The 23,309-nt window shown below is 39.6% G+C and overlaps 1 protein-coding gene across 22 annotated transcripts in view; it reads left to right on the forward strand.

Moving 5' to 3' along the window:
• COL12A1 (collagen type XII alpha 1 chain) overlaps positions 1–23,309 on the forward strand; it is a 110,875-nt gene that overhangs the window by 76,915 nt on the left and 10,651 nt on the right. For all 22 annotated transcript variants that reach the window (XM_083431105.1, XM_083431095.1, XM_083431092.1 and 19 more), the window contains 19 exons: positions 664–810; positions 1,537–1,611; positions 2,032–2,171; positions 3,133–3,256; positions 4,057–4,200; positions 4,798–4,962; positions 5,415–5,453; positions 5,578–5,716; positions 7,098–7,240; positions 8,409–8,518; positions 11,569–11,718; positions 12,651–12,728; positions 14,237–14,323; positions 15,704–15,757; positions 16,657–16,752; positions 17,320–17,373; positions 17,996–18,049; positions 19,229–19,282; positions 21,926–21,997. In XM_083431105.1, coding sequence (XP_083287231.1) covers positions 664–810; positions 1,537–1,611; positions 2,032–2,171; positions 3,133–3,256; positions 4,057–4,200; positions 4,798–4,962; positions 5,415–5,453; positions 5,578–5,716; positions 7,098–7,240; positions 8,409–8,518; positions 11,569–11,718; positions 12,651–12,728; positions 14,237–14,323; positions 15,704–15,757; positions 16,657–16,752; positions 17,320–17,373; positions 17,996–18,049; positions 19,229–19,282; positions 21,926–21,997 — 1,925 coding nt within the window. The remainder of the gene's footprint in view (positions 1–663; positions 811–1,536; positions 1,612–2,031; positions 2,172–3,132; positions 3,257–4,056; positions 4,201–4,797; positions 4,963–5,414; positions 5,454–5,577; positions 5,717–7,097; positions 7,241–8,408; positions 8,519–11,568; positions 11,719–12,650; positions 12,729–14,236; positions 14,324–15,703; positions 15,758–16,656; positions 16,753–17,319; positions 17,374–17,995; positions 18,050–19,228; positions 19,283–21,925; positions 21,998–23,309) is intronic.

Here is a 23,309-nt window from a genome sequence, read left to right on the forward strand (position 1 = left end):
GAACACTTGGGGCAAATACCTGTAGCTCTCCATAAAACAGTACCAGTGTTTGATTGCTTATAGGAAGTGTTATGCTCCTCTTGTTCCCCTCCTTTCAACATATTCTGCCTCAGGCTATTCCATAGTTGTCCTTCATTTAAATAATTTTTGCTCCTCGAGAGTTTAGTAGCTGAGTAGTATGGATAATATCTCTTTCCCATTATAACATATGCCCCTCCTGTTTGTTGCAGCATATGAATATATATTTTTATACCACAGCTACTCCCACAGTATCTCTACTACTTTTTTAATCCCCATTCCTTTTATTTTTCACAAATGTGGTACATGTGGACATTAAGAAACACTAGGGCAGATCAAAGGAAGGACTGAACTTAAATCTCGAAGCATGTTGCCTGCTAAGCATCCTTCTCCTCTGTTGTTATGGAGATCAGTTGTTCCACACCTTTCCCTTTTCATATCCTGGCACTGTTCTGTACCTGCCTGCAATCCAGATGCTCCAAACCTTCTTCCAAAAGTTCTGGAAGCTAAGCAGAACACTCCATTGACGCAACCATTCCCTTCTTTGCTATATGTACTTTAGTTTTCCGCTTTCAGCCATTCAGCAAGCATTCATCAGCTTCTGCATTCTAAGCATTTTAAAGTCATTATTTTACCTATTTGCAGGATCCAGAGGACAAGAAATTACAGTGCGTGGAACAGAAACCAGTCACTGTTTCACTGGCCTTTCACCAGACACAGAGTATGATGCTACTGTGTTTGTTCAGACTCCAAACCTTGAGGGGCCTCCGGTGTCTACAAGAGAACGAACATGTAAGTGGCAGATAACAATAAGAGTAGTAGTGGTGGTAATGTTGATTTAAAGTACATTGAATGAATGTGGTCAAAGTAATTGTGCTTGGAGATATTATCATTTTTGAGCTTGTAAAAACACTGTAGTATTTTTAAGGAATCCTAGAATTGTAGAGTTGGGAGGGACTCCGAGGGTCATCTAGTCCCCCTATAGAAATCTTTTGCCCAACTTGGGGCTTGAACCCAAGACCCTGAAATTAAGAGTCTCATGTTCTATTGACGGAGCTTTCAGGCAGCATCTAGTTTTCCTTTGTATCCTATTTGTGAGATTTCATGCATGAATTGGGCAACAGATATATTTTCCATGGGGGTGGGATCCTAAAACTTTTGGATTCTAACCTTCTCTTGTCTCAAAATCTTTCACCAATCATGTATTGTTGCCAGCCAGGTTCTTGGCACTTCTTGACCTCCTGCCAGGATTTTGCAGTCCCAGGTGGGATGATTAGATTTCTTTGAGTACAAAAGGTGAATTACAAATGATTTTAAAACACCGCCTCTCTTATCTCTTTGTGTTGCATACAAAGAACAATAGAAGTTTATTTTCTTAAAGATGGACATGTCAGATAAGTTGCAACCAAATGAACGTCTATCAATTGTATTTCTCTGCAGTGGATATTACTAATTGCAACTCACAAAGTTAAGAATATTGAATATGTAAAATATTTTAATTCAGTATTTTTGTTTCAGTGATCAAGCCAACAGAACCACCAACTCTGCCACCAACTCCCCCTCCTCCTCCAACAATCCCACCAGCTCGAGATGGTAGGTGCTTACGAAAGCATTTATCTTATTTCTGCCATGTCTATGAAAGCAGGGCTTTGAGAGTACTGTTGAATAAAGGCTCTGATGTTACTATAATTTAGGGTGCTCATGATAGCTTGTGAACAGAGAAGTAAGTTCTGTTTAAAACTGTGTTTGACTCTTCCCATATATTCCCTTGTCTTTTACGTTTCCAGAGTGTTCATGCTTGTGTTCTTAGTCTGAGTTCTATAAACATGTTTGGTGCATTTGAGCCTTTGAATGTATTTTTCATAAATTCCAATGGGGGAAATGGTTTTTTAGATGTATTCTATATGCTACATTGAAAAGCTTGACACATGCTGTTCTTCAAATTATCATCTCAGTTTCCTTAATTATTCTGTACGTGTCAAATGACTTAACTGAATCCAATGAACTTTTCAGTATGCAAGGGTGCCAAAGCAGATATAGTCTTCTTGACTGATGCCTCCTGGAGTATTGGAGATGACAATTTCCACAAAGTGCTGAAATTCGTTTTTAATACAGTTGGAGCCTTTGACCTAATCAACCCTGCTGGAATTCAGGTTTGTCTATTTTTCCTGTCTAGTAATAAACAAGAGAAACCAAGACTCTAAAGATTCTTAAAAGAAGCTGCTAGATTTCAATTTCGGCCAAAGCTAGAAAAGTGATTCAGTCTATAGCCCATGCTTCCAGATTCTGTCTTCATGCTTGCACTATGGATTGCATCATCCCCTTTCCATGACCATGAAAGAGTGGATCATAGGTGTTCTCCAGCTCATGGATGGGCATTTTGCTGATTCCAGGGATGAAGATACAGTAAGAGGGAGACACTTATGCTTCCCTAATGGCCATAAGCCCCAGTCACCATTGCCAGTAGTCTGAGATGATGGGAATTGCAGTCCTCAGCATCTCCGGGTACCACATTTGTTATCCTTGCATTAGTCAATTCACTAGACCTTCAGTTTCCCCACCCTCAACAAATGGCAAAACTGGCTAGCTTGAGGCAAAACTGATTCTGACCCTCATAGGACTGAATATTCTTTAAAAGAGTAGCACAGGTGCACAATATTTTGCTGCATTTTGCCCTTTACACCCTTCTACCCTGGACAAATTGCCACCCTGTCCTTATCATTTTTCCTACTTGCAAGACATTCAGAGTTTGGGTGGCCTGATTTTCAGCAATGTGGGGTGTATGTGTGTGCTTCCTTTACTTTGTAGTACGGTGAAATGCTTGTTAGACTGTAGAAACCGTACCTTGCAAATGACAGCTTGGCTGTTTGAAAAACCCTTTCATCACATGCATGTAATAACAGCAAATAAGCAGGTAAGCCTGTATGTGATGCAGACTGTTTAACTGGCTACTACACCCACAGCTTCCAGATCATGGACTAGATCATTCTTATATGTGCCAAATCCTTCATTAACATTTCCTGTACTCCCATTCCCTTCCCCCCGTGGTATTGAACAAAATTGCATTGGGATGAGCATTCATCCCAATAATGCCAGATTTAATTTTTGTTTCAGGTTTCTTTGGTGCAATATAGTGATGATCCAAAGTCTGAGTTCCATTTGAATACATATGATGATAAGGCACAAGCACTAGGAGCACTTCAGAATATTCGGTATAGAGGAGGGAACACAAAAACAGGTACTTGTGGGAGGATTTGAGTTCAGTTTTTTAAAAACAAACATGGTCTCTATGCTTCACAGATTTGGGATTGTATCCAGCGTCAGTGTTACTCAGAGGTGGAATCTAGACACATAGGAAAAAAAGTGAAAATGCTTTTTTAAAAAAAGTTTTTGAAAAATATATTGAATTTGTCATAGCTAACCATCGCCATCTAGTGCTACATTTGTATAATGCACTTTACAACACACTTAAAACATTTTATTTGCAGCTGTATAGCTGAGTCCAAGGGACATGGGTGGCACTGTGGGTTAAACCACTGAGCCGATCAGAAGGTCGGCAGTTTGAATCCCCACGATGGGGTGAGCTCCCGTCACTCGGTCCCTGCTCCTGCCAACCTAGCAGTTCGAAAGCACATCAAAGTGCAAGTAGATAAATAGTTACCGCTCCAGCGGGAAGATAAATGGTGTTGCCGTGTGCAGCTCTGGTTCGCCAGAAGCAGCTTAGTCATGCTGGCCACATGACCTGGAAGCTGTACGCCGGCTCCCTCGGCCAATAAAGCAAGATGAGCACCGCAACCCCGGAGTCAGCCATGACTGGACCTAATGGTCAGGGGTCCCTTTACCCTTTAGCTGAGTCCAAATTCAGCCACTGAAAATAATGGACATGACTAACTTAGGCACATTAATTTCTCTCAGTCTGCTTTGAGTATAACTTAGTTGGATACAACCTTTTAATTTCATTCCAGTGTTAATGTGTGTGCTACTAATATTATCATTTTTGTTTGATCACCGCAATGAATTTTGTTTCACCATCTGCAGGCAAAGCACTTACATTTATCAAAGATAAGGTCTTGACATGGGAAAGTGGTATGAGGAAAGGAGTTCCCAAGGTACTTGTTGTTGTAACTGATGGCCGGTCACAGGATGAAGTGAGGAAAGCTGCAACTGTCATACAACATTCTGGTAAGTTGCTTTTACGTGCCATAACATTGTACAACTATAATTCCGCTAACTTCATCAAATGTCAGATTCTGTATTGTTAGGAAGGCTGTAATACACACAGTTCAAATAATCAATGAACATTTATGAGCCTGATATCTGTAAACCACTTTATCCAGTATCACTTTGCAGTGGACTGAATCCAGTGCTGTTCATGTACAAGGAGGGCAGATTTCCACTTGCACATCAGGGGATCCTTTTAAGAAGTTTTGGGAGGAAGGGGAAGCCGTGTAGAGCAAGTGGAAATCTGTTCAAGCAGTGTTGGATTTCACCCTGGGTAAACTCTGTTGTACATGTAAGCTTTTTATTTGAACATTTATTTATTTATAGAAATATCTACCTGCCTTTCTGATGCCCATGCACCACAGATTTAGTCACTTACCCTCTTCAGGATATGATGTTTTCTTTTTTTAAAAGGAAACGATAAATGTACACACTTTACACGTCTCCCTTGAGTTGTATGTCATCCCCTCATAACAGATTGCTTAGATGTTATCTTTGAGAAGAACATGTAGAAATATACTTGTGATGACACTAACTCAATCGATACTACATTTGCAGGTTTCAGTGTCTTTGTTATTGGTGTGGCTGATGTTGATTACCATGAACTGGCCAAGATCGCCAGCAAACCCAGTGAACGCCATGTCTTTATAGTTGATGACTTTGATGCTTTTGAAAAGATTGAGGATAACCTCATCACCTTTGTTTGTGAGACAGCTACCTCAAGTAAGTCAAATGCCACTTCTCTCTAATCTTCTTAAGAATAAATTTACCTGTTGGATTCTAGTGATCAAAGAGCCTTCCATGAGTGGAGGGACACGATTAGATACAACCCCCTGTATGCATTCTTTTCAGTATCACCCTTTCTAGCACATTCCCTCATGCCTCCTCCACAGAAATCTGCTCCAGGGGTGTCCAGATTGTCCCCTGATGCCATGAGATGGGCTGCAATGGAAAGGGAATATCAACAGAAAGCCCCATGTACATACAACAGCTTATTAGGTGCATGCTGAAACTCTTAGAATACCAGGCAAAGCATCTGCGATATATAAGCTTGTCTAGTCTCACTCTGAAAACTTCCAAAGGAGGAGATTCTGCAGTAACCCTGCGCACCTTCCAACAACAATGCTGCTGGCTCATTCATTATTTCATTTGACATGTTTCTTTTTCTGTTTCAGCTTGCCCTCTCATGTACTTGGATGGGTACACTTCTCCTGGTAAGAATTTATGCACCAGTTTCCCAGCCTAGTAAAGTGTCTTCACATTTTCTAAATTCCACAAGTCTCTTTCCCTTTGAACATAATAATAATGATGAAAAACATGTTCTCCTTTATGATACAGGCTTCAGGATGCTGGAAGCTTACAACTTAACGGAGAAGTATTTTGCTTCAGTACCAGGCGTTTCCTTGCAGTCAGGATCCTACCCCAGTTATGTGGCATACAGGCTTAATAAAAATGCCTTTGTTAGCCAACCCACAACGTAAGCTGTGCTACCTTTCTTCTTTTCTTTTTTTAACTGGGGAAAGTTGACTGTGTGTGGTTACATGGAACACATAACTTCCTGGAATGATGGGTGATATATTTTGCTTAGTCTGCAACATTAAGAAATATGCTCAAAAGGAACTGCAACAACTTTCTTAAACAATGTACCACTTTTCTTCTTGCTTAAAATATTTAGTATTTCCAGGCCTGCTTTGTTTCTTCATTCCCTATACAGGCTTTTATTGACATGGCAATTGAAATCTGTTGCAATTATTCAGTTTCAAACTCGGCTATTAGTGGTTAGTGGTGGGGAAAATTTTAGCTATAGATGCATGATGGTAGTTGTTCCATACAGTATATTGCTAGCTGCTAAATATTCTTCACTCAGACTCACCAGCTCATTTGCCAATAGGAGAGGAATTCTGAAGGTTTATTAGAATAAAACAGTTGCATAGTTTGGAGAGGTTGAAGCTCCCAAGCCCTACAGAAACATGCCAGTGCTCTGTATATAGCCAAGACAAAGCCACAGTTTTTGAGGGGAGCAAATTGTACTAAGTGAGAGGAACTCATAGCTTTATTTACATTTGATTCCCCCCTCCCTGAATTGCTCTCCTTTTTGAATTGCCTCCCAAAAGTCGTTATTGGCCTCTTATTCCTAGCTAGTTCCCCAACAATATTTCTGCTGCTACTCTTTCTCCTTTCCAGGCAAATTCTAAGGGTCCTGTTGCTTAATGACCCTGAAGATTACACTGCAGTTTCTGTCACCATCGCCTCTTACCCCTTACAGCAGGCATGGAGAAACTGGGCTGGGGCTGATGGGAGTTGTAGTTTAGCAACATCTGAAGAGCCAAAAGTTCCCCACTTCTTTATAGGCTCAGTCTATTGTCTGGATAGCTATCTCATTTTGTTATTGAAAAAATAGAATTTAATACAGTTCTAGTGAATGATTAAGAATCAAATTATGTACCCATCCCAAACAGTTCAGATTCATAATGCTTTTCATTACAGTTGGAAGGAAAAGCAGTCAAACAGGCAAACTGAAGAATATTGGGAAGTTTAAACAAGCCTTTCCTCCCTTTCTGGCGAGAGCTTCTTTAAGTCTTAAATGCAAAGTAGCCCTCTCAGAATTTCTTTTTGAATCTTCTTCAGTACAACAGTCTTTGTGAGGTTTGAGTGGAGCGAGTGATCAACTGCTGAGCAAAGGTCTGTGTGTTCTGGAACTTGAGCGAACCACAACTTCGTTGTGAAATTTGTAATGCAAATGTCACTGTGTTGACATTTTCCTACAGTCTTTTCTGTGTTTCAGATGAAACATTATGAAGTTCTTTAGCCTTTTTCAGGCATTTTCAATGAGCAATAATCTATGCTTTCTTTAATAGGGAGATTCATCCAGATGGATTACCAAAGGCTTACACTATCATATTGTTATTCCGCCTTCTCCCGGACACCCCCACTGAACCATTCGCAATTTGGCAGATAACAGACAGAGATTACAAGCCACAAGTTGGAGTTGTTCTTGATTGTAAGAATGATTTCACCTGCTTATAGTATGAATAGAATCTCTAAATGGAACTTTAGGGCTAAATTTCCATCCTTTCTTCCCCAATCTGTCAAGCTCAGAACATTATTGAAATATTTATTGTTGCAATCCAATCTTTGTTCAGTACCAGAGATCAACAGGGAAGAAAATTCTGAGGTAGACTGAAACTAATTTGCACAGTTATGTGCAATTTGCTTAATATTTGCCTGGACCCTGTGTTTGCAAAACCGCAGCTGATTGTGAAATCTTCTATTTGGATGAAATCATCCAGGAAATACTTTAATCTGAGGTTTAAAAATAGAGGTTATTAGGAATGGATCAGCCACTAACTTTGAGAAAGATCTTGCCATTTTTATTATCTGAAATTAAACTTTGCAAACTCTAGAAATGAACATACTGCTCACCAAAGTACACCAACTAGAAGGATGTTAATTCAATGCTCCTATATCGGCATAATCAAAGGCCAGGCAGAGTTCCAGCAGTAGATATATTGTTTGTTGGTCAGCATTTGTGAGCAGTCAACTAAGCCAGATGTTTCTCTAGTTCATCATATTCTGGTGGCATGTTAAAAGAATAAGTAAATACCAGGAAGTTTTGCTTTCATCCTTATACTGAAATAATCTTCCTTCAGAGTTAAACTGCCATAAATCATGCTACTTCTATGTAGTGTCTGAGTTTTGAGGGAGGGAAACTGGCAAGTTGGGAACTGCAAGAAGCCATTCATCTCTCAGCCACCTGCAGCAAGCATTGGCACCAGGTGTTTTAACACAGTGTTTGGCTTATCTCAAAGCGTACTTACCCAAAGTGCTCCAGTAATTGGCTTGCATTCTATGCCAGTGAGCTTTGTTGTGTCCTATCCATTTAAAGTTTTATGATAGGTTGATATTTATTTGGGCCCCGAGACATCAAATAACGTACTTTACAATGTGTAATGACCATGAATCTGGTATTATTTCTGTTTATTTTTTATTAGTAAACCTGAGACAAGTGGATAATAAACATTCATGATTTGGCCCTAGTAATACATTCTTTGCTGCTTGTGACAAGTTTAATCAAATTAGACTGCATATGTTACTGGGGGCATGGAGTGTTATAAAACTGTAACTAATTAACCATGCATATAGTCAATAATTTTTTTTCCCTCAACCAGCATCCAGCAAAGTATTATCATTCTTTAACAAGGACACAAGAGGAGAGGTTCAGACAGTAACATTTGAAGGTGATGAAGTCAAGAAACTCTTTTATGGAAGTTTCCACAAGGTAAATGCTGACAATTGTGTGCAAATTGTTATGAACAAAAGCATTTTTCTTGAGAACAAAACCCATATTTTCTAGTTAGTAGATATAAATAATTTATAAGTCAATTCAAGCAAATATTCTTGAGCTTATACTGTTAATGTAGAATGAATATTTATGATAGGTTAACATATTGAATATGTCCAGTTCAATGGGGTTTGATCGCAAGTAATTGAGTTCAGAATCGCAGCTAAAAGGTGGTAAATACTATAATATGGGCCTCCTATGATTTCTGAATGCCATTGTATTGTTTGTCATCAGTAGGAGATTGGGTAATTCATTAGAAAGAATGTTTCAAAGCTAAAGAGAAGGAACCTTCAGAGCTGGTCTGCAATTGCACTTCCTGCATAGATAATGATGATGATTGAAATTTGTATAACAAAGTTTATAACCATAGATCTTAGGGTGCTTCACAACATCCAGCACCCCATATTTTCTGTCATCTGCAGATTTTGTATGGTAATTTTGATGTTAAAAATATCCAATATTAAGAATATGCCAAACTTTTAAAAATTGGATTGAACCCTTCCAAAATATGAAACATTTTTGTGGTGTTCATTCAACGAGTTATACGTTCACTCAATGAAAAATAGCTAACTTAATATTGGCTACTTGTGGAAAATTTGCTTTGGCACAGTTCTTTGGATGTTGAGTAGCATTGCTGTAGCGATAGTGGATGAATCCAGCAAGACTCTTTGGGAAAGTGTTGGCTTAGTAATACAGTAATTAAGCAGTATCAAAGAACTCTTATAGAACCATATGGTTTTTATTCTGTGTCTCGCCATTATGAACCAAACTACATGTGATAGAAGTTCCATTACTCTCCCTTGCAGCACTTAAAAAAAAATTAAAATTAGCTGACACAGGAAGCTGGAACTGGGGGCAGATGGCTGACAGAAGGGAAGAGCTACGAAATGCTTTTGCTTTCTGCTCTTTACATGCTGAAAATTGCCCCCTGCAGCTACTGTCTCATCACCAGGGGAAGAGATATAAGGTCCTCATATCTATTCCCTTCCCGGGAGAAAAGTATTAGGATGGGGTTACTTTGCACAGAACAGCAGAAGCAGGAATGGTCATGTAGCCTCTCCCTTCAGCCAGTCCTCAGTTTCTCACAGCTGCTTTAAAAATATGTAAAAAGAAATTAGCCTCTAATCTGTAGGTTGGCCCTCAGCCTTTGCCTTAGCTTTCCAGCAGAAGAAACATATACTCACTTTCATTGATAAAGGGCAGGCTATAGATATTTTATATAAACCGACTACAAACATGGACAGATCTATATAGCTATAACACCATGGAGAGCTATTTAGATGCATCTACACACATTTTTGCAGCAATTTAGTGCCACATAATATAATAACAGATATTTATGGGATTTAATTCTGGATAAACAGATGTTTCACTTTTTATTTGTAATTGTCAAGAATGTTTAAGAAATCATAAATATAAACATCTATGATATACAGTTTCCTTTCCTGCTAAACATGAAATAATGCAGCTATAGAAATGACATTATAATTACAAATAAACTATCAGAAATTGCACCGAAATACAGATCCAGATCTTGAAGTGGTAAAATGGCAGGAAACCCTTGATGAGGTTTCAAGCAATTGAGGAGGGAACTTTAATAAACTTCTGTTTGAAAGCTGAACAGTGCTGGAATGTATTTCCATTTCTCAAGGATTTGTGGTCCAAATGTATTACTCAGCTCTTGGCGCTGTCCTGTGATATTTTGTTATATATGTATTCCAACAGAAGCATATCCCTTTTATCCAAGCAAGGCCTCTGCTAGATACTCTTTCATTCCAAAGTGTACAAAACAAACAGTATGGAAAATGTAAATGTTACAAAGCTAGCAGAAGTATAGTATTTTTTTTTTTTAAAAAAAATTTATTTACATTGGATAAGAGAGATGCAAAATGGAACTCTTAGTATACCTTTTGTGAAATGCTAGTACGTGATGGTAGCACAGTTCCCCCCCCCCCAAATATGAATAAGTAAATCTAATGTTTCAAGTTCTTAGTCTAGTCTTGTAAAAATGAGGAACATTATCCTCTCCACCCCATCCCATCTATTCCACCCAGTTTCTATGAATGGGAGAGATGTTTGGAACTCTTGTGCACTGGAACTTCTACTGGCTGTGGCTAAATCCAAGACATTGGACAGCTGCAGAAATAATGCTAAACCATATTTTAGGGACCACAAAAACATTTAACATTACAAGAATGAGCTTAGCTTTTGTCCAGGCCTGTGTGCTCTCCCAGCTTCTGCACCTTTGCTGTGAGAAGGAATCTGGAAGCCTTCCCATCCACTTTTGATTAACTGTAGTTTTGTCATGTTGCCCAAATCTAGACAACTGATTATTAACTATAGTTAGGGAAACATGCTGACTTCAAACCATGGTGAAGGAGTTGATAAGCTAGTCTTATTTTTATTAGCCATAGTTAAATTTAACTACAGCCTGGGGTTTGGATAACACACTAAACTGTGGTTAATCTCAGAACAGAAGTGGAAGCTTTTGATCTCCTTGTGGTCATGCCAGAGGAGGAGAGGGGGTGGGGGGGAGCGTGTGAGCCCATTTTGTTCAAATGCAACCACTGTTGTGTGGAAAGGAAAAATGGAAAAATAAAGTTCTGGGATAAGAAAGAACAAAACAAACCCACCCTCACTTAAATTCTTCTATCTACAGTATATCTTGCGAGAATGTTTTACTCATATGGTCATAGTTGGTCTTAGCCACCTCAACCATTTGTATAAATAATTACATACCTTGATCCAGACCTTAGTGCCTGAACAAATGCTCACCAACTTACTTGGGCACCCACTTTTAAGTCCCAAGAACAACTTTGTATATGGAGCTGTTGCATTTCTTAGTAAAGAAGCCCTTGCATGTGGAGGACCCATGCATAGATCAGTGCCCCTATTCCTTCAGAACAGTTAACAACTTTAAACAGCAAATATAAGGTGTATAAAAAACATACATGCATTTAGTTATGTTTCTAATAAATTTTCTACAGGTTCATATTGTTGTAACTCCCACAAATGCTAAAATTTACATTGACTGCGTTGAAATAATGGAAAAACCAATTAAAGAGGGTGGAAATATCACAACTGATGGCTATGAAATACTGGGTAAACTACAGAAAGGTGACAGGAAAACAGCAACAGTAAGTAACAAGCTTTACTTTATATCAGTTCCAAGCACATGCAAAATGTATTTTGATATCCTTATTAAGAGTCTACTTACAGCATTTAGGATCTACTTAATAACCATCAAGACTCAAGTGGCATCTTAAAAACAAATATATTGTGGCAGGAGTTTTCATAGTGATGCCCTACTTCAAATAATGCTCTTTGGATTACACACAAGACACTATCACAAATCACAAAAACTACTCATCTGCCCAGCTCTGGACCAATTTTATGCCATGAAGTCAGTTCCTTTTATATTGACTTAGGATAAATGTTCAGTCCAAGATGGATGAACTTGGTTGCTCCTTGTTGCAATGTAAATGGTAAGTTTTAGTCAAAATTACCATATGAACCAAAAGCTGTAGCTCTGAGAAGTTGACTGGAGTATTCTCAGACCAAAATATAAATGTAAATAAACAAGTTAGCGTTTTCTGACCTCCATCAAAAAACCCCACAATGCATCTGTGTGCTTAATAAAGAAATTCCCATGGCATTTGTTGTAGAATAGAAGTTGGCCTTCTGATCTAGTAGCCTCGACATATGAGTCAACAGTAGCATGGCTCAGTCATGAAAGGGCTTGAGTCACATAATCTTTGGCTGGGAAAATATTTCTATTATCTGAACAACTTTCTCCCACTGCTATTTTTATGTACTAATATATAAAGCTGCAAGACATTTATTGCATTAAACAAATCTTATGTGTGCTTTGTTAAAAATGTCTTTGATCCAAAGTAAGCAATTAAGTGACCATTTATTCAATGTTGTCCTATGCTGTATTGCTGAATAGCATTTTACTGCCTTGGCTGAATGGCAAAAATGATTCTTGCATAATATCACCCTGCATAACTATTTTTTTGAAATTTCCTACTGATGTAACATTGAAGACATTTGTGTTTTTGTCTTACAGTTAGAGATCCAGAGCTTTGACATTGTATGTAATGCCGTTTGGACTAGCAGAGATAGGTGCTGTGACATTCCTTCTAGGGTAAATATAATATTTAAAGCCTCATGTCAACAATCTGAGCCAGTCCTACACAGAGGACAATGCGGAATAATGTTTGAAAGGTCCCTGTTGGGAATGACAAATTGCTTATGTGACTCTGAATCATCCTGAGACTCAGAGGGCAAGAATGCAGATACTTTACCAGAGCCATATTATAAATGCTGCTATTTTGAACTTAGGTACAGTCAGGCCACATTTCAGTCCAATTTTATCCCTTACAGATATATTTCCCATACGTATGACAAGATTTGAGGGTTTATTTTTAAAATAAGCAATAAATTTGCCCTATTCTACTCATACATATCCTCATAAATGCTGTTGGGGTTTTTTAAGTGAGTGTATGTTTGAGTCGAATTAGAGATGGAATAATGAGGTAGTTGGGATATAGGATGGTGAAATAGTCATATTTTAGTTACTGCTAGTGTAAATTAGCAGGCAAAACTCAAAAGGGTGAATTTGCACTAATCTGTAATGGGCTAAAGGTGGAAGAAAAGTTCAAATAAGGAAGGCAGAATGGTTGAGCGATGGTCAAGTGGAGGACACTGTGTGGCTTCTGCCCAGAGAGAGGAGAAAAGATGAAAAAGAGATGTAGTCTTACAAGAATAACAAATTGAAACCTTGTGCCCTGAAAAAATGTTTCTACTAAAATATGCTGGGCAATTTACTATCTTATTAAAGTTCTCCATGTTTTTTGTTTCAGTACCATTTTGAGACTTGCAACTTCTTATCGACTTCTGCCCCAAAGTTTGTGTTTAAGAAAACTCAATATCCATCTTCCCAAATGAGTGCAAACAGTGTCTACTCTGAGTAGACACATGCTCTCTTTTTCCAGGACACACCCTCTTTTTCATTGGTAGAGTCATCATAGCAATCCATAGTTAAAAGTAAAAGTTGGCAAAAGTGTCCTCTTTTTTTTTTGTTCTTCAGAATGGTTTTCTGATACACCTTCCTTCTGAAACCCAAGCAGCCCTGAAAATCTGTTACAGAGGTTGGGAACACTCCAGAAAGTGGCACAGGGGACTTCTAGGGGAAAGAATGATTGGAGAATATTGTTTTCCCCCCTCTTCTGCTACCAGACACTTCTGTTGGATTATTAACTGTTTCAGAAGCAGGATGACAGCATTGAATTTTCCCTCATATCGGTCACAGATTATATGGAAGCTATAACTCTGGATGCACCTTTAGAGAAACCCCCTATGGCACACATAAGCAACCTGAATTTCTTCAATTCATATGTGTAGATTACTATGTGTATGGGTAAATCGATTTATCTAAATCTGTTTTTAGTCCTAAGGATAAGTCCTACAATATAGGAAGTCATAAAAAGTGTAGCAAAACATCTGCTGAGTATTTTGCTCCATCCATGAGCAATGTGCATTTGGGACTAAGCAGCAAGACTTATAAAAAACATATTTGAAACCATTCTCTTGGTGATCACCCTTTAAAAAATATTCAAGGGAAATGACAGATGTCTGTCCTTTAATTTTCAGAGGGATGAAGCAAAATGCCCATCGTTACCAAATGCTTGCACATGCACACAAGACAGCGTGGGACCTCCAGGACCTCCAGGACCTGCTGTAAGCAAAATTATTGCATTGTGATTACCAGACGTGTGACTCTGTAGAGTACCTCAGATTAACAAACTGGAATCCATAGAACTCCAATGACTTCAGGAAGCAGAGGTCAATGATGATGGCAACAACCTCTCTGTTCACACTAGCACAGGGAGCCAAATTAGCTGCAGCACCAGAATTAGTATAGCAACAGCTTTTGTCTGTTGATGCTCTAGCACAGGTGTAAGGAAATGGATCCCTTGCAAACAGCCCTGTATGGCACTTTGAAGTCCTCCTGACCATTGGCACTTCAGAAGCCCAGCATTTGGATTGGTGGCAAGTCTGAAGCAGTGCATATGATCAAAATGGGCTGGTGAGCCAACTGAGGAGGCCTGGTGGTTGATAATTATACAAAAGTATTGGGGGAGGTGGGTAGAAGAAGTGTTGCGGGGGGGGGGGGAGAGCCATTTCCCTCTATTTCCTAACCACAGTTACTTCTACTACTATCATGCCAGTCAATGAAGAGGTGAAACTGATGAGATTGTATCGTCACACTTCTGATCAGATTAATTTCACTCCTAAAAGGTAATTTAAGGAAGGACAAAGAGAAATTTGTTGTTGAATGTGCTGCAGAAGGGGAAGTGCACACCATTCAAAGTAAAAGTGTATTTTTAAAAGTGAGATCTTTCTCTTGAAATAGTGAGACATTACTCTGTGGGAGCAGATACCCTTCCACTCTATATTTGTAGAGAGTTATACGATAATAGACATGCAGCATGAGGAGGTATATATTTACAATTTCTTTACTGTGTTAAAAATTATTAGCAAATGTTTAAAAACACCCCAGGCGTGCATGTGGGTTTTCTTTTGTTTTTGTGCAATGGGGGTGTGCTTCTTGTCACCATGATGATGTTACTACCCAACACATTCCTACAATAATAACTGTACACATGACTATGGCAGCAATGCTTGTTGTACTATTGGGAGCTAAAATTGGCCATTCTAGGTACCGCTTTCAATACTGAAACCTTTATAGCAGTATTGATGCACTGGCAATAATCACTGTGTGCACATTGGGCAACAATATCACTGCAAAGTCTGGTGAAAAAACCACATCTATGCACAGCTAGACTTCATAGCTTTCTTTGTTGTTTTTAGTATTTTTATCATAGACTTGTAGTGTGCAGTTTGAAGCGTGCAGCCCCACAATACGTTGATCTAAAGTTTGTTAGTCTCTATTTGTGCATTGAATGAGCCCATAATGAACCTTCTGCTTCACCATTCAGCTACTTGTGAGAAGTAATATAGCTACTTGCAAGAAGAAATTTGCATTCATATATGATTTTGGACTTCCATGTCTATCTATCCATCTATCTATACTCATTATTTGCATTTTTTTTTTAGGGAGGCCCAGGTGCCAAGGGACCAAGAGGCGAAAGAGGCTTAACTGGGCCCTCTGTGAGTATCTGCCTAAAATACACACTTACGTGGATGTAAGTCCTATTGAACTCGGTGGGGCTTACTCCTGAGCAGACGTACACTGGATTGTTTTGTAACTGTTTTGTCTCCTCCCTTGGGTTTTTTTTTAAAAAAAAGACTTTTAACCAAGTAATTATTTAAAGTTAAAGTATCTGTATTTAGTTCTATATATTAGGACCACATTGTATGCTGCATTTTTAGTATACTGTGAATGCAAGAAATATGTTTGTAAATATCTGTACCATCCCACACACCAGGGAGAAGTAATCTTACTGAAAATTCACTCTGTGACAGTTTTCCCTCTGAAATCAACCTCATTCATGTGAAATTATAATATCTGTATCTCACTTTGCTTCCCTTCAATTGCCTTCAGTTTCTATCATTAGTACACATGTGAGGAAGATATAAGAGAAAGGATGTCAGTTCTGCTGCATTGTTCTTCCCTGTCCCAGGAAGTTATGTGGGGTTGGTTCATCATCTATATTTTGTGGAGGAACCTGAGGCAATCTTTGTCAACATCACAATGGAGGCATCAATATTTGTATCAAATAGTGCCACCAAGCAATAATGCCGACACTCTTGGCTTATCATCTTTCACACCTTTAAACTACACAATATTTTGATAAAGCTGCTACAATGTGACAAGCTCACCAGCAAGGCAAAGTTTTACCTCAGCTGATGGCTACCAGTGTTTCTAAATGTACTAAAAAAAGAGTTTCGGCAAAAAGCCGAAACACTCCACAGGCCTTTTATAAATGCTGTCACCTTGTGAAAACATATTATGTGAATCCATCTTTTACGCATGTTCTTTAAGATAATCACTTTGGAAGAATAAAAGGCTAGCTAGCAAATGGGTTTCTCTCTTTTTCTACTTTAAGGGGCCACCTGGTGCTCACGGAGATATAGGACCTAGAGGCCCTCAAGGACCACCAGGACCACAGGGGCCAAATGGACTTTCCATTACAGGAGAACCAGTAAGTAAACAGGCATTCTAGTTTTTGGAGAGAGCAAGATAGCCTGCATAGCATATTTAGTGCTCTCGGATACTCTTTAACTATTGCGCTTTGACATTGTTCGTCACATAGTAGAAAATACTGGGAATAAGTGCTTTAACACTCGACATCATATTTACAAGCATTGCAATACTGGCAGATTACACAAAAAAATAATAGCCATACTATTGTTGTGGTGATTTAGAAGGAACATTGCTATGCCTTTCTGCATTTCCAGATAAATTCTTAAGCTTTCAAAAGGTTAGGCAATTATCTGGCATTCTCTGAACTATTTTCTGATAGTTAACCATGTCACTATTCTGAGAAACTAAATCATGTGTTGCAGGCTGTGTAGGTAAATCAGAGGAAAGAATGACAAAGGGGCTGGAAGAAACAGTCCAGCCTTCCCCAGGAGCCCCCCAGTCTGGTGAATGGGATGGGTTGTACACTGTGGGGCTGGGATTCAAGAGGGAATCACTCCAAGTCTTCCCAGCCCAACGTGCATGATGAATGGCACCTTCTAAAACTTGCAGTATTTCTTCCTCCTAGGGTCGTCAAGGGATGAAAGGTGATGCTGGAGAGCCAGGACTACCTGGTCGCTCAGTAAGTTTGCTTTTTAAAACAATAAGATGGTCACGCTACTTATGCTGCACACGTCCCATAAGTGCTAACATATATTAAGTTCTCACTTGTAGCCTGGTATGCATAAGTTTCTGTTTAGTTTCACTTGCTCTTCAACAGATGAGACAAAATGCTATTGAAGTTCAAAATAATAAAACAAGACCACACAGGTACAAAACCACATCATGTATCAGCTGTGAATTGGTACTGAGAAATGGGACTAGGTTTTAAGGAAACAAATAAGGCATCAAAGTTCTAGGAAAAACTGGGCAACAACACAAGAAAAAAGACTCTCAAGCTCAGAGGCCTCACTATCCCTTTTTTACATCCCTTCATTTGGAGAACTGTTCCTTAATTCCTACTCTCTGCTTCTTTCTACTTAACCTATTCCTGCTCCAGAATAGGACCTCTCCTTTTACTCTGTGGCTGCTAGGCTTACTCAGGAGTCTTTGGTGATGTACCTTGTCAAAAGATTTTTGAAAGTCCAAGTCAACTGTGTCAACCAGATCACCTCTGTCTCTATGCTTGTTGGTACTCTCAAATGTGTTTCTTGTATTGCATAACTCAATAATTCTCTCTGATTAATACTTTTCTTCTTCTGTAGGGATCTCCAGGCTTACCTGGCCCCCCTGGCCCAATGGGACCTCCAGGTGATAGGGTAAGCATTTTTGTTTTATATTTGTTGATGATCACAGTAGGTCTAGGGCTGTGCCATTGGTGGACAAGGATTCCTAGTTACTTCCTACATGGAAGTCTACTAGTTTTGAGTAGGACATCCTTTTTGAGTACCAAAAGTAGGTGAGCTGGTGAGGAGCTCCATTTCAATGCTTGTACATGAACTGTGTTTTAACTTACATTGTGTTTCTTCTTTATGTACTCATGGCAAAATAAATATATGGATGACACTGCTCCCTTTGACGGTGTATAAGCAATAGACACATATTTTTCCTACTTGGTAATTATTTTCATCATAGAACATTGTGTAAGGAGAAGCCACCTGGCTTGACTTTAGGAATAGCACAGGGTAGAACTTCCTCAGCAGGACTTCACAGGGTCGGGGTGAATGAATGAAGAGAGCCTGCCAAACCTACAAAAATAATTCCTAATGGATGGGTACAGTTAAAAATGGCAGTCACCATCACCCAAATGCTTAAGGTTGGTTTGGTTGTATGTGAAAAGTTAAACTGTGCAGACCATCAGAGTAAAGACTATGGCTAAGTTTAGATTGAGAGAGGAACAGTAAAGTTTTAGTATTAGAAATAAACTACTCTCCTGATATTGTCTGATTATCTAAATCGCATAGTGTTTTCTCTTTGATATTAATATGACAGCTATGACCACTACTCTTGATTAGTTAATATTTCTCCTTCTTGTGTGACTTTTTGGATGAGTGCTCATTATTCTCAGCCATTTTGGGGGGTGGGGTGAAGGGGCGCATGATGTGAAGAGTGGGGGAAGCTCCATTGTGCAAGCAGACGTCCTTGCAGAAAGCTTCCATTGAAAAGGCTGGTTAGGTGAATCCTGCCAACTAACAAAAAAGGCTGGATGTGAGAAAGCAAACAACAGGAGAAAGAGGGACAACAGAGTCTTAGGTGTAACACATGAGAAGATGATGATGTTGGAACTTCCTCACGAGTAATTGAGCTTTAGCATTCAGCATGAATTCTTAATCAGATATATTCATGTGATAACTAGTTGATGTTAGCGTAACTGAAGCACAGAACTAAACATATATATTAATAGTTAATGGACATTAGCCTAAACAAGTCATCATGGAATTAACTTATCTTTTTAAAGAAACAAAACAATAATACATAAACTTTCACTTTTCAACTAGGGTTTCACTGGAAAAGATGGCCCAACTGGACCAAGAGGACCCCCTGGACCATTAGTAAGTGTTAGCTTGACTGTTTGTGGACTAACTGGGGGGCTTTGACATTGGGGAGCGATCAGCTTTGTAAAAGTCAGTTTGCTATTATGGTTCTCCCTCTACCTCCTCATTGTTTGTGTTAGCAAATAACTACCTGAGCAGGTTAAATCATACAACTATGTAACCTCTTTTGCCCCAAACCCTAAAGGTTCCAAGGATCTTCAAACCATTTGGTGAGCCTGGTACTCATTCTAAGTTCAGGGCTCTCGTCAACATGCCTCTCTGTGGGTTTGGTAGTTTACCTGGACAGTAATGCTTATGGATCTGTAATATAAGGACCCTTACACCCACCCACCCACCCACCCACCCACCACTTTTTAGCTTGCCCAGAACTCTCCACCATGTCTTTCTTCCCTGTTGGGTGATGCTCATTTGAGGCAATGCTTCTCAGCTACTTACTTCTGTGCTGCCTTTTCCTTCCTTGTTGTTTCTCTGTTTCCTTGCTACCTTTACTTTTCCCCTTCCTTGTCTCTATATCCAATATCCCTCATGTCCTTGTCTTGACCCCCATCTCCTTTTCACCCTGGTCTGCTCCAATTATACTCCTCTGACACCATCTCCTCCTCCCCCCCGCCACAACTTTTATCATGCAGCTGGTTGGGCATTTCTGTCTTTCCCATGACATTGCCTTGACCCAACCCTTCCACTCTGCCTGCCTTACCCTTCTGGGGAGATCATCAAGCAGATGGAGCAACAGAGGAATCACTGCTCACAGCATTCACAACATACTATTATATAGGCATCATCTAAATGTAGACTCTTATGTAGCCAAAAGAAGTACCAACCATGCATGCACATACATACATACATACACACACACAAGGGGTGTGTGTGTGTGTGTGTGTGTGTGTGGCATCAATAGGCTTGGATGAACTGTAGGGCTTGTACATATACAAAAGACCTCAGGAAACAACTTAGTTAGGGGAAACTCTGCCCCCTAGCTCAATGATGACCAAGCATGCTCAGTGGCTATGGAATGCCAACTGATTCTTGAAGGGGAGGGAGGACAGAAAAAAACAGGGGAGGGGTAATATAAAGGAGTATCCTGGAAAAGGTCATGGCTGGCTGGCTGGCACACTTCATTTTGTTGCAGGCCTAATTGGCTTGATATAATTATGCATATTATTCAGTGCCAAATTTTGCTGTAATATCACTCTGGCAAAATGTGCACCCTTTTGACTCCCCTCTTGCATTCTAAGTCCTATTCCTATCAACCCTGTATTGTTTGTTATCCAGTTAGAAGATTTGATGACTACAGATAGTTATGCAGGAGGTTTTATTAAGAAAAAGATCTGGCTGTGTCTAATGTGGTCTGCACATGTTCATTATGCTGGAAAATAGTCAAAAGGAAATCATTTCGAGTACAGTTAAGCTTTGGGAATACTAGAAGCTTCATAATGTTTTATGAGGCTTGAAAATTTCTCTTATGGAATTTGTTCCTTTGATGTGATTAGAAAGATGTGAGTGTTTTGCTGCTGCTTGGAAAATCTGTTAAAAGAAAGCCTGCTAGTTGCTAGGACAATGCTTTTTCATGAAAAATCAATAGGCTAAGCATTAAAAATTATTTTCTTTTAAGATGCTATTTAATTACTTCCATACTAATTGTTAAATAAGTAAGTGAAAGACCAATCCTTTGCTCCCAAGGAAGGTAACTCATGAGACTCCCTCTGCACTGACAGAGAAGATGGTAGTGGGCAGAGAGAGATGGCCAAGGATGCCAACTTCCAGGTGCAAAATATAGACATAGGACATATCCAGTGCTATTTTTCTAGAAAAAGAGGTGCTGGAACTCACAAGGAATGCCTCCCTTTGTTCTCTTATAATAGCAATGGTGTCTACCGGAGAGGTGCTGAAACTGAGTTCCAGTGAGTTCTGCCTGGAAAAAAACCATACATATACATATACATCATATATTGAGCTCAAAGCATTTAAGACTCCTCAGATGAACCTTGAATCAAACAATTCACACTGTTGCAAAACATTTCAGAGAGCAAGACTGAAATTGGTTTTGAACTTAGTTCAAAACACACTGGGCTTAATTAACTTTTTTTTAACCTTTTTTTAAAACCTTTTTTAATTAACCTGGATATTTCCTTCCTTTTTTATAGCAACTGAGTGTCTCACCCAAGCTTCATCAACCTCAGCCCTCCAGATGTTTTGAGACTACAGTTCCCATCATCCCTGACCACTGGTCCTGCTAGCTAGGGGTCATGGGAGTTGAAGGCCAAAAACAAAAGGAGGGCTGAGGTTGAGGAAGCCCGGTCTCACCTTTCCACATCTGTTGGGACCTAGAGCCAGTTCAGCAGTTCCTCACCGGTACAGATTGGGCAGATGGTGGTGGTGGGACGGGGGTTGAGATGACCAGAAAAATAGAATTTTATTGCCAGATGCAAGCTTAACTGGTTCATAGAGCATTAAAGAAATAAAACAGAGACTCACTGTTTATGTTACAAGGTGTGTCAGATTGTGAGGAAATGAAAACAAATAGTAGTAGGAAAAGTTTTCACATGCATTCCCTGCATTTGGTAAGTATCATGTTTGTTGGATTTAACAGACTATTATTATGTCCTCCTTAGTATACCTTTTCAATGTACATTTTTGCAGGGTGCCCCAGGAGTTCCTGGAGTTGCTGGCCCAACTGGAAAACCAGGAAAACCAGGAGATCGTGGCTCTCCGGTAAGATAACCAATGATTGGCATTTAGTGCATCTGTTATTAAAGATACCATCAAACGTTGAGAGAGCCATTGTGTGATGTGAGTCTGAGAAAAGTCTATCAGTACAACTAGCTAATATCTGAAAGTTAATATGTTAAGTCTAATTTTCAGCAACTTCGCTCTTTACAGCACATCTTTTTTTGCAATTTAAGTCAGGTCTGGAAATTGTGGTCAGGGCTTTCCACTAAAAAGAGAGCAGAAGCTGCACATGCCAAGGCTTATATTTCTGCACTATGTAAACATCTCAGAGCAAAATCAGCAGAATTACTGGAATTATTCTTTTTTAAGCACAGTCAAGTATGATGTGCTTCCCTAAGGTGGAAATTTTTATATGTAGCATTCTGGGAGCTTGTTGGTTTGAAAAAGTTTGAATGTTTACAGTGGAGCCTCGGTGTTGTGTTGTGGGTTCTGTCTAGAATCTTATACCAGATGAGGGATCAAGAGATTGTCCCAGCAGCATTGCCAGAGTCAATCTGTCTGATTTTGTCAAGGCTGCTATTAGAAAATTATGCATTTGGTACCAAAGGTTGCAACGTGTGCATCTACTACACTGGTCAGCATGGGAAGGCTCTCTCTCATTATCTTAGCTTGTGTCAGTACCTTTGAGGCAATGAAGGGTTGTATTTCCTCTGAACGAGTGGGTACATAGTTTAGAAGTACTTCTGGATCGATTGCTGTCGCTTGAAGCTCAAGTGGCCTTGGTGGTGCAGAGTGCTTTCCGTCAGATACATGGCCCAACTGCACCTCTATCTGGACAGGGATAGCCTAACTACTATTGTCTGTGCTCTGGTAACTTCTAGGTTAGATTACTGCAATCTGTCATACATGGGGCTACCTCTGAAGACAGTTTGGAACTTCAGCCAGCGGTTAGGTTTCTCTCCAGGGCAAGACAGTTTGAGCATATAATGCCAATCCTAACCTGACAGCAGTGGCTGCCAGTTAGCTTCTGGGCCTAATGCAAAGTGCTGGTTTTGACCTATAAAGCCGTAAATAGCTCAGAATCACCATACCCCAATGACTGTCTCACTCCATATGAACCAACTCAGACCCTGTGTTCATCATCTTAAGCCCTTCTTTGTGTGCCTCCTGAGGTCAAGAGGGTGGCAACATGAGAACGGACCTTTTCTGCAGTGGCTTCCCATTTGTGGAATGCTCTCCCCAGGGTGGCTCGCATGCTGCCTTTGCCACACAGCTTTAGGCACCAGGCAAAAACAGTCCTATTCTCCCAAGCCTTTGGCCAATTACACAATCTAAGGCCTTTTAAAGTGGGGGA

The sequence above is a fragment of the Podarcis tiliguerta genome (genome assembly GCF_965153285.1).
Source record: "Podarcis tiliguerta genome assembly, chromosome: 3".
In the NCBI taxonomy this organism is placed as follows: domain Eukaryota; kingdom Metazoa; phylum Chordata; class Lepidosauria; order Squamata; family Lacertidae; genus Podarcis; species Podarcis tiliguerta.